Genomic DNA, 11,655 nt, shown 5'->3' with positions numbered 1-11,655 from the left:
GTGGGCTCGTGTTGGGGCTCCAGCACTGGGTTGATGCTAGGCAGGGCACAGCCTTCAGCCACGACCAGCACTGGGGTGAGCGCGTCTGCAGCCCAGGGCATCGGGGGGCCTTGCAGGCTGGGCACCATCCAGTCTTCAGGGCCCGCGGGCTCCTCAATTCGGCAGCGCTTGGCGGGCGGGGGTCCTCCAGGGGCCGGTTCACACTGGGGCACAGCATGGGAGCTGGGGCTGAGGAGGTGGCTGCCTAACATCCCAGTGGCGCTGCGGGCGGTGCTTCTGGAGAATGGCAGAGGGTGAGTGTCACTCACTGTCTGCAACTGGGGCGGGGGCGGGGGGTGGGGGGGGGCGGGCTTGGTGAAGCGTCTGGCGCCCACACCCGTTGAGCGCGGGGGGCAAGTCCACTTGATCAGCGGCCTAGCCATGTTCTAGCCAGGTACTCCAGCGGCCTCTATGTCCCGGGACGGGTCTTGGTGAGATCTCTCCCCTGAAAGCTTCCTTGGTGGTCACGGTCGACGACGAAGACAACAAGCCTAGGGCTGAGAAGCTCGGCAGAGTAGACTGGGCTTTCTTTTATAGCTCCAGAGCGTGGTGGGAGGAGCCAAACCAGCCTCCTGCCCGCTCCACCAATCAGCCACTTCCAGGAGTGAAGGCGCCACCAGTTGGGCCTCAAGTTTCAGAAGGGGGCGCACATGCCCCAAGCGAGGACCCAGCAGGCACTCCCCTTCAGGTGGCATTCACCCAAAGGATCGAAAGGAAAGATTCTGCTGAACGTGGCTGGGCCTGACATTCATTCCTCGAAGGGAATGGGCTCGGAGAGGGTGGGGTGTGGGTGTGGGTGGGTGGCGGACTGGGGTAGGCCAGAGACGCAGACACACCGAATGAAGCTGGCCTTGGAGGTCATGGGAGGCAGAGGCTGAAGTTGATGCGTATAAACTGTGTATGGTTTTGTATATTAGCGAGCCCCTTTCTTGTCCTTCCCCGCTGAAGTCAAGTCCAGGCACCGGGCTATGGCTGCAGGAGGGCGGCTTGCATTGGCGCTTCTCGACCAGCTCAGGGCGGGACAGCCCCGCCTGAGCCTGGTCATCTGGTGGACAACCGCCCCGCCACGCTCCCTCTCTGGTTGGCTGGTCAAGCCCCCACCTAGAGACCAAGTCCGGGCCAGGCCACTTGGGCTTGCCTAAGCTTCTGGGCATTGAAAGGCTGGATTGATGTAATTTCTAAGGAGGGTTTTATTTTTTTTAAAGAGTTTATTTTTTTTAAAGAAGGTTTTTATAAGGAGGGTTATTTTTAAGATTTTTGTTTGTTTGTTTGTTTTTTCAACTCCCTCATTGGACAAAGCACCCCGCCAGCTCGCCCTCGGTAAGCAGTGTAAGACGACTTCCTGGCCTAGCTCCATGCAAACACGGACTTGCTGGTGCTTTACCTGGTGGTGACCATTGATCAACAATTCTGCAAAGCAGCCTGCATCAAAAGAGCGTCTGTCTTTATTCATTGTTTTCAGATGTGTGGTAAACTCAAAACAGCTATTAGAATCCCTTCTCATGGTCCTCAGCCCCGTGAGTAGGGATTGCATCCCGTTCATTCCTAAAACAGGCATTTCCTGGTCTTGGGAGCAGGCCCCAGAGCGTGCCGCCTGGGGCGGCGCACATGAGGACCTGGTTTTGGGCTGGGAGACGGAGGTAGAATTTAGAGCGGTGAGCTGGGGAAGGGCTCCCACAGGTTGAAGCTCAGGTTGGAGTGGGGCCCAGGCGCGTTTCTTTCTGGATTAGGCATCGGGGCTCGAGGCCATGGCCCTTGGATGCGGCCGTGAGGGATCAGGGGGCTGTCTGACCTGGTTCCAGTGAGCCAGCCTGCAGGGAGCATCAAGGGAGGCTGGAACCAGACCGACACCTCCTCGTCCTGGTGGGGGGCCTCTATTGGGAGGGCAATGTGTGGGGCTGACCTGCAGAAGAATTCCTGCTGGATGGTCAGGTCTCCCGTGGGAGCATCATCCAGGAGAGCGCCGGGTTCCAGGCCGATGGGCGAGTGTGCCCCCTCTCCCGAGCCCAAGTGCGCCTCAGGGACCAGAGACACTGGTGGGACCAACGTGGGCTCAGGCTTGCCTTGGGGCTCCAGCACCGGGTTGATGCTAGGCAGGGCACAGCCTTCAGCCACGACCAGCACTGAGGTGAGCGCGTCTGTGGCCCAGGGCACCGGGGGGCCTTGCAGGCTGGGCACCACCCTGTCTTCAGGGCCCACGGGCTCCTCAATTCGGCAGCGCTTGGCGGGCCGGGATCCTCCGGTGGCCGGTTCACACTGGGGCACAGCATGGGAGCTGGGACTGAGGAAGTGGCTGCCTAACATCCCAGTGGCTCTGTGGGCGGTGCTTCTGGAGAATGGCAGAGGGCGAGTGTCACTCACTATCTGCAACTGGGGCGGGGGGGGGGCGGGCTTGTTGAAGCATCTGGTGCCCACACCCATTGGGCATGGGGGAGGGGGCAATTCCACTTGATCAGCGGCCTAGCCATGTTCTAGCCAGGTACTCCAGCGGCCTCTATGTCCCGGGACCGGGTCTTGGTGAGATCTCTCCCCTGAAAGCTTGCTTGGTGAACATGGTCGACGACCAAGACTACAAGCCTAGGGCTGAGAAGCTCGGCAGAGTAGACCCTGCTTTCATTTATAGCTTCCTGGTGCTTTTCCCATCGCATTTCCTGGACTCGGAGGATTCACCCCCTTCTCGCGGGGGCATCATTGAACACCGGGAAGACGTATCAGGTCTTGTTGGGGGGGGGGTTATTTAACTTATTTTATTTTATGTATTATGCTGTATGAAATGATTTATTAAATTCTGCTGCATATACTTTTTATCCCATACTAATAAAATTCTGCACAATATTTCGTGCTTGTGATTGGGTTTCATTTCTGATCATGTCAAATCATGTTTGGCATCATGGTTGTGCCACAAAGCTCAGGTCCCTGAGAGGAGAGTAGAGTCTGATGTTCCTTGAAATGACAGTAGTTTGGGCTCTACCTCTAGGTCCCTGCCTAATTCCTCTCTCATAGTCAAGGTCATCTCCACCCTCAGGGGCACTAAAAGCCCTTAGGAATTCACCCCCCAGAGTTGCCTCTCAGTTGTGGTCCTTCGGCAGCCTCAGTGCCCCTCTCAGAATCCCTCAGTCCATACCCACCCCAACCCCATCTGAGGATCCCTCTCTGACCTTGACGACTTCAGAACATGTCCAGAATCCTACCTCTGCCCCCACCATGCCGTGAAAATGCGAGCTCTCCACAGCTTCGAGAAGAAGGGTGCTAAGGGCTGATAGGAGTGATGAATTTACTCATAGATCAGCCGTGTCTCCACATTCCTCAGTTCATGAAAGAAAGAAACCAGCTATCAGCAAACATTGTGGAAAGTCACCTGGACTAGATGAATGCCTTAGTAGACACAATGACATGCACACAACAGTGTGACCCTGGGATGCCCTTCAGGAATGTTTTCAACCTCAGAGGGCAGAACATGACGCACCCTAGAGAGAAACCATGTGCATGTCACCTACGAGGGAAATGCTTTCTGCAACGATCTGGGCTTAGAAACCACAATGCAATGCACAACGGAGAGAAGCCTTATGAGGGCAGTGAGTGTGAGAAAGCCTTCAGTCAGAGTTCTTTCCTTAGACAGCATGAGGCCATCCACACAGGAGAGTAACCACATGAATATCCCCTATGTGACAGAGCTCTCAATCAAAGATCTAACCCCAGAAAAGCAGGATTGGGTCCATCCGGGCAAGCAATGCAATGAATGTCACTAGTCAAAGCTCTGGCCTGAACCAGCACCGGAGAATGCACACGGGGCAGAAACCACATGTATGTTCCATGTGTGGGAAGGCTTTCCATCAAATGTTTGAGCTGACGACACGTTCCCACATAACACACACCAGAGGCCATCCATGTGAATGCGGTCAGTGTGGGAATGCATTCAGTCAATATGCGAATCTCGTCAGACACCAGAGTCCCTACACGGGAGAAGAGCCCTAGGCATGTCACTTATGTGGAAAATCCTCCAGTCATGGTCCTTCCCCGAGAAAACATGACGGAGCTCAACAAAGAAGAGGGAATTGTGAAAGACCAACACTGTTTACACATTATTCACTCGAGTGAAATGATCCAGGGTTAAATCAGGTGAAACCATTCATTCATCAAACAACACTGGTCATGTATGTGACCATTCCCAGAGTACAAACCACTGTGTCTGAAAGGCGAGGCATTCGCTGATCACTTCTTACTCAACCTAAAATATCCCACACAAAGGATACAGCAATCCCAAATGGAAACACACATACATAGTTGTTTATATATTAGAAAATATGAGGGCATGTTTGCTGTGTGTGTGTGTGTGTGTGTGTGTGTGTATCTGCCTGTGTGAACACTTGTAAAGAGCCCTTGAACACACAGCTGAGAAAGTAATGAAATGTCTGTGGAAATGAAAGTTGTTTATAGAACTGTGACATCCATTGCGGCAACTAGGGTGATCTGGCAACTTTGAATGTAGAATTTTGTAAGAAATTCATCTTTCAGGTCAACAATGCTTGCCCATATTTGAGCAATATAATCTGTTGTGAAAGAAGCAAAGTGTTGGTGTGTTAGTTATCCTTATGCAGTTTTGAACATATACATTCAGGTTCACACAGCCCTTTCCCCTATGGCTGCTTGGAAACATGGCAGCTCCCTCCGTCTATGTTCTCTTCAACACGATCTGCTAAAGACACAACCAAGATCTTCTGCCTCAGGTGCTAGGTGCCTCTGCATGACACGACCCTGCTCAGGACAGTTCATTTGGGCATATCAAGGGCTCTCACGGAAAAGTCTTGGTGGAACATCATTCTCTGTCTCTGCTAAGTGGGGCCAGGAGACAGAGTTCTAAACACTTCTTCTTTTTTTTTTTTTTTGGTTCTTTACACACCCTGTTTTTCTCTTAGACATCATGGAGCAGGGGGCCTCCAGTCCAATTTACAAACCAAGGAAACGGTTGGGTTATCCCTTGTGGATGTCAGGGCCGTCAAATGTCGTGGAGACCAACGTGCTCCCAGGAATCCGAAATGATGTCCAGTTAGGGGAGAAGTCACCCTGACACCGGAAGAGGCAGTTCAGATGGCGAGCTGAATCTAACAAGGAGATCTCACAGTGTGGTTTCCTTTGGCATTCCATCACGCAGGTCATCATCTCTCACATGGATTCTCTTAAAAGCCCCCCGGGGAAAAACACACTACCCAGTCCTCTTGAGAGCAGGGCCACGGCTGTCTGGCCAACTATGTCTGCCAGGCCCTAGGACAGGCGCGGGCAGCTGCTGGGTCAAAGGACTAATCAATGATGGCGCCTCCTCTAGGGCCCTGTCCGCCCCCCGCCCCCACCTCACCCCTATGCAGCAGCGCGCGAAAAAGCACACAGGCACTCACCCACACACTCTGAGGATATGGAGGCTTCGGCAGTGGCACTCAGGGCCGCGCCCTCGGAGGCAACCAATGGACAGGCAGGAGCACTGGCTGCCATTCAAAGCAACAGATCACGGCGGAGGAGTTGGACGCCCAGCAGGACTCTTACAACTTGATGAGGGGCACCAAAATGTTGGACGCCAAGCAGGATGCTTACAGCACGATGAGGGGCACCCAGCAGTTGGACGCCCAAAAGGGCGCTTACAACTTGATGAAGGACACCAAAAGGATGAACGCCCATCTGGGCGCTTACAAAGTGATGAGGGACACCAAAAAGTTGGACGCCCAGAAGGACGCTTACAGCTGCATGAGGGACACCGAGGAGTTGGCCGCCCTACTGGACACTTACAACGCGATGGGGGACACTGAGGACTTGGACGGCCAGATGGACGCCGAGGAGATGGACGCCCTGCTGGACGATTATGATGCAATGATGGACACCAGCTAAAGCACCAGCAAGTCAGTGTGGGCAAGGATGGCCAGGGACCTGTGGCCAATGATGGAGTTGTTTCTTCTGTTTTGAAATAGGATTTAAAACTCCATAAAGATTTTTCGTTAACTGTTATTTTATTAAATGACTCTGAAAAAGACCTGTTTTGTACCCAGTTATTGTGCGGATTCATTTTACCGGTTGCTGTTTTCACCTTGGCCATAATCACCCGAAAAGGTGTGGGAAAAACAAACAAAAAAACAAAATGACTCGTTCCCTCCGATAAAACAACAACAACAAAAAACCCTCCTCAGAAAAAAGGTTGATCCAGCTTTTCAAATTTCTGAAGCTTTGGCAAGCCCAGGTGGCCAGGCCTGGACTTGTTCTCTGGGCGGTGGCCTGACCATCAATCCACAGATTGAGCGGGGTGGGGGGAGGTTTGGGGGTGAGGGGCTGTGTGTGGGCGGGTGTCGATCAGATGGACATGCCAGGACGTCATCTTTGGCTGCGGATTACAGAATTTGTGTGGGCTGGGGCAGGGGCCTAAGAGCCCGTCCCGCCCTCTGCTGGTTGAGAAGCGTCAATGCAAGCTCCCCTCCTGCAACCTCCTGTGGGGAAAGCACAGGCAGGTGGCTGGACTTCCCCATTTCTGGCTAGACCCGAGGCGGGAAGGACATGCAGGGGGCGTTGTCTTTGAAAAGGCAGGGGCTGAAGGGTGTTCATGGATGGCGACGGACCGTTCAAAGCAAGGAGTGTCCGTGCGTGACTGCGGATGTACACGCACAGACGCACACGCACGCTCGCACACACACTCCCACACCCACACCGACACCCACACACCTATCCCCCCCGCCTTGGCCCCCCCCCCCCCCGCGTCCCCCGCCACACACACGGGAGCACAAGTCCGCTAACAAGATATCTGCCGAGTGAGGCACGCCTAGGAGATTTTTCGTGACTTTGTTTCCTTTTGGCCAAGCCTGGGCCCACCGGAGCCTGTCTAAGTCTGTATTGTCCCCTCTTCAACTGAGAAAAAACGGCATTGCCGTCCAGCAAGGAGTGGAGACGGAGCCCTGTGGCACCTGCCCCGTCTCCCAAGTCCTCCCCCAAGCCCCGCAAATCGCTTGGGCGGGCAAGTGGCGCCCTCTACTGGTCCTGGAATGCCAATGCAAGCCTCCTCCCCTAAACTTGACGCCCAACCGGTGAAGCTTTCAGTCCTGGGGGTGGATGATTAGTCCAGCGGGCTGCTGATTTGGCTCATCCCACCAGCTCTGGGGCCATAAAAGAAAGCAGGGCCTTCTTTGCAGAGCTTCTCAGCCCTAGGCTTGTGGTCGTGGTCGTCGTCCTCGTTCTCCAAGGGAGCTTTCAGGAGAGAGGTCTTGCCAAGACCCGGTCCCGGGACATAGAAGCCGATAGAGCACCTGGCTAGAGCCTGGCAGGATGCAGATCCACTGAACACTGTCTCGGTGTCATTTCTTCTTCACCTAATCGTGCACACATTTGGGAACCTCTGGGCCTGGACCCCAACATCTGGTGCCCGGACAGGAACAGTTCCGGTGCCGCGCGGGAAGTGAAGTACCAGCGTGCCTCCACAAGTGCTCGATCCGAGGCTGATTCGGGGCCCACCATGGCCGGCAAAATCCACATGTCATTGGACGACATCATTAGTCTGGACCGGAGCCAGCCGGGCGGCCATGGCCGGGGCCACGGCTGGGGCGGGGGCGGGGGCAGGAACCGAGGCTGGGACCGAGGCTGGGCCGGCTCCCAGGGAGGTCACGACCACGGCTGCGGCGTGGACAGGGACCTAGGCCGGGACCGAGGCAGGGCCGTCTTCCAGGGAGGTCGAGGTGGTGGAGCGCAGGCCGCCGAACCTGAGAGCTGGGTCAGAAGGGCCATTCCGGAACAGGGCCGCCCTCGGCTAAGGCAGGAACCGCCTGGCGCCCTACAGCACACCGAGACAGCTTCCGGAGGAGTGGCAACACGACCGCTTCGGCAGGGCCTTCAGGAGGGGCGCCGGCCTGATGAACGGGTGGAAGCTACTGCTGTCCAACCTGGACATCGGAGTGTCCGACGCGGACATCCAGCAGCTGTTTGCGGAGTTCGGGCTTCTGAAGAAGGCCGCTGTCCATTACGACCTCTCTGGCCGCAGCCTGGGAACAGCCCACGTGCACTTTGAGCGGAAGGCAGACACACTGGAAGCCAGGAAACAGTACAACGGCATCCCTTTGGATGGCTGTCCCCTCCACTCAGATCCTCAACTCGCAGATAGATACGAAGCCCAGGCAGGTACAGAGTGTCAACAGAGTCTGGGTGACTACAAACCGAGGATCTGGAGGCTTTGGCGGAGGCACTCAGGGCCGTGCCCACGGAGGCAACCGGCGTACAGGCAGGCGAACTGACCGACATTCAAAGCGACAGATCTCGGCGGAGGAGCTGGACGCTCAGCTGGACGCTTACAACTCGATGAGGGGCACCCAGCAGTTGGACACCCAAAAGGGCGCTTGCAACTCAATGAGGGACACCAAAAGGATGAACACCCACCTGGATGCTTACCATGCCATGAGGGACACCAAAAAGTTGGACGCCCAGAAGGACGCTTACAGCTCCATGAGGGACACCGAGGAGTTGGACTCCCAGCTGGACGCTGACAGCGGGATGAAGGACACCAAGGACTTGGACGCCCTGCTGGACGATGACGATGCTATGATGGACACCAGCTAAAGCACCAGCAAGTCAGTGTGTGCTAGGATGGCCAGGGACCTGGGGCCAATGATGCAGTTGTTTCTTCTGTTTGGAAATAGGATACAAAACTCCTAGAAAGATTTTTCATTAACTTTTATTTTATTCAATAACTCTGAAAAAGACCGGTTTTGTGCCGAGTCATTTTCGGGATTCATTTTACCGGTTGCTGTTTTCACCTTGGCCATAATCACCAGAAAAGGTGTGGGAAAAACAAACAAACAAACAAACAAGTAAACAAAGAAACAAAATAACTCATTCCCTACGATAAAACAACAACAACAAAAAACCCTCCTCAGAAAAAAAAGGTTGCTCCCGCCTTTCCAATTTCTGAGGCTTTGGCAAGCCCAGGTGGCCAGGCCTGGACTTGTTCTCTGGGCAGGGGCCTGACCATCCATGCACAGAGTGAGCGGGGTGGGGGAAGGGTTGGAGGTGGGGGGTGAGGAGGGTGGGCGTGGGCGGGGTGTCGATCAGATGGACAGGCCAGGACGTCATCTTTGGCTGTGGATTACAGAATTTATGTGGACTGGGGCAGGGGACAAGGAGGCCATCCCGCCCTCTACTGGTTGAGAAGCGTCAATGCAAGCCCCCCTCCTGCAACCTCCTGTGGGGAAAGCACAGGCAGGTGACTGGACTTCCCCATTTCTGGCTAGACCCCAGGCGAGAAGGACCTGCATGGGGCGTTGTCTCTGAGAAGGCAGGGGCTGAAGGGTGTTCATGGATGGCGACGGACCGTTCAAAGCAAGGAATGTCCGTGCGTGACTGCGGATGTACACACACAGACGCACACGCACGCTCGCACACACAAACTCCCACACCCACACCCACACCCACACACCTATCCCTCCCGCCTCCAACCCCCCCAGCCCCCCGAGTCCTCCCGCCACACACACACACACACACACACACACAGGAGCACAAGGTCCCGCTAACAAGATATCTGCTGAGTGAGGCACGCCTAGGAGATTTTCCGTGGCTTTCTTTCCTTTTGGCCCTTCCTGGGCCCACCGGAGCCTGTCTAAGTATGTATTGTCCCCACTTCCACCGAGAAAAAACGGCGATGCCGTCCCGCAAGGTGTGGAGAGGGAGCCCTGCGGGCCTCCTTGGGCACCTGCCCTGTCGCTCAATCCCCCCCAAGCCCCGTGAATGGCTTGGGCGGGCCAGTGGCGCCTTCTCCTGGTCCTGCAGTGCCAATGCAAGCCTCCTCCCCTCAACTTGAGGCCCAACCGGTGACATCGGTCCTGCGGGGGCTGATTGGTGAGCGAGGGGGTGATTTGGCTCCTCCCACCAGCTCTGGGGCTATAAAAGAACGCAGGGCCTTCTTTGCAGAGCTTCTCAGCCCTCGGCTTGTGGTCGTGGTCGTCATCCTCATTCTCCAAGGGAGCTTTCAGGAGAGAGGTCTCGCCAAGACCCGGTCCCGGGACATAGAAGCCGCTAGAGCACCTGGCTAGAGCCTGGCTGGGCTGCTGATCCACTGATCGCTGTCTCGATTTCATTTCTTCTTCACCGACTCGTCCACACCCTTGGGAACCTCTGGGGCTGGACCCCAACATCTGGGACAGCCCCGGCGCCACGCGGGAAGTGAAGGACCAGCGTACCTCCGCACTGGCTCGGTCCGAGGTTGATTCGGGGCCCGCCATGGCCGACAAAATCCACATGTCACTGGACAACATCATTAGGCTGGACCGGAGCCAGCGGGAGGGCCATGGCTGGGGCCGGGGCCGCTGCGGGGGCTGGGGCGAGGACACGGACCGAGACCGAGGCTGGGACCGAGGCCGGGCTTGCTCCCAGGGAGGCCACGGCCACGGCCACGGCCACTGCCGCGGCAGGGGCAGGGACCTCGGCCGGGCCGAGGCAGGGTTGGTTCCAAGGGAGGCCGCGGTGGCGGAGCGTAAGCCGCTGCTCCCGAGAGCTGGGGCAGCGGGCCGTTCTGGATCAGGGTGGCCCTCGGCAGAGGCAGGAACCAGCCCGTGGCCTACAGCAGGCCGAGACAGCTTCCCGACGAGTGGCAACACGACTGCTTCCGCAGGGCCTTCGGCAGGGGTGCCGGCCTGATGACCAGGGGGAAGCTGCTGCTGTCCAACCTGGACTTCGGAGTGTCCGATGTGGACATCCAGCAGCTGTTTGCAGAGTTCGGGCCTCTGAAGCAGGCCGCTGTCCATTACGACCGCTCTGGCCACAGCCTGGGAACAGCCCACGTGCACTTTGAGCGCAAGGCAGAAGCCCTGGAAGCCAGGAAACAGTACAACGGCGTCCCTTTGGATGGCCGTCCCCTCCACATCCAGATCCTCAACTCGCAGATAGACACGATGCCCAGGCCGGTACGGAGTGTCAACAGAGGCTGTGTGCCTACAAACCGAGGATCTGGAGGCTTCGGCGACGGCAGCGGAGGGGGCGGCGGTGGCGTCACTCAGGGCCGCTCCTGAGGAGGCAACCAGCGTCCAGGCAGGCGCAATGGCCGCCATTCAAAGCGACACATCTCGGAGGAGGAGTTGGACGCCCAGCTGGACACTTACAACTTCATGAGGGACCCAAGCAGTTGGACGACAAGCAGGACACTTACAGGGCGATGAGGGGCACCCAGCACTTGAACACACAAAAGGACGCTTACAACTCGAAGAGGGACACCAAAAGGATGAACGCCCACCTGGGCGCTTACCATGCCTTGAGGGACACCAAAAAGTTGGAAGCCCAGAAGGACGCTTACAGCTCCATGAGGGACACTGAGGAGTTGGACTCCTAGCTGGATGCTGACAGCGCGATGAAGGACACCAAGGGCTTGGACGGCCAGAAGGACTTCGAGGAGATGGACGCCCTGCTGGATGATGACGATGCGATGATAGGCACCAGCTAAAGCACCAGCAAGTCAGTGTGCGCGAGGATGGCCAGGGACCTGGGGCCAATGATGAGGTTGTTTCTTCTGTTTGGAAATAGGACACAAAACTCCTAGAAAGATTTTTCGTTAACTTTTATTTTATTAAATAACTCTGAAAAAGACCTGTTTTGTGCGGAGTCATTTTC

The 11,655-nt window shown here is 56.2% G+C and overlaps 1 protein-coding gene and 2 pseudogenes across 1 annotated transcript; 2 read left to right on the top strand and 1 right to left on the bottom strand.

Moving 5' to 3' along the window:
• Window positions 1–1,686: 1,686 nt before the first annotated feature.
• LOC139014309 (proline-rich protein 23A-like) lies at window positions 1,687–2,460 on the bottom strand. Its single transcript, XM_070421303.1, has one exon. The coding sequence runs from the start codon at window positions 2,458–2,460 to the stop codon at window positions 1,687–1,689; it is 774 nt and encodes a 257-aa protein (XP_070277404.1).
• A 5,062-nt stretch (window positions 2,461–7,522) lies between these two features.
• Window positions 7,523–8,616, top strand: LOC139014308 (THO complex subunit 4 pseudogene; annotated as a pseudogene).
• A 1,656-nt stretch (window positions 8,617–10,272) lies between these two features.
• LOC139014307 (THO complex subunit 4 pseudogene) lies at window positions 10,273–11,207 on the top strand (annotated as a pseudogene).
• The last annotated feature ends 448 nt before the right edge of the window (window positions 11,208–11,655 follow it).

Source organism: Myotis yumanensis, unplaced genomic scaffold (assembly GCF_028538775.1).
Source record: "Myotis yumanensis isolate MYYU_CA2020_CCGP unplaced genomic scaffold, mMyoYum1.0.hap1 SCAF_7, whole genome shotgun sequence".
NCBI classification, from domain to species: Eukaryota; Metazoa; Chordata; class Mammalia; order Chiroptera; family Vespertilionidae; genus Myotis; species Myotis yumanensis.
This window is presented reverse-complemented; position numbering and strand designations above follow the sequence as displayed.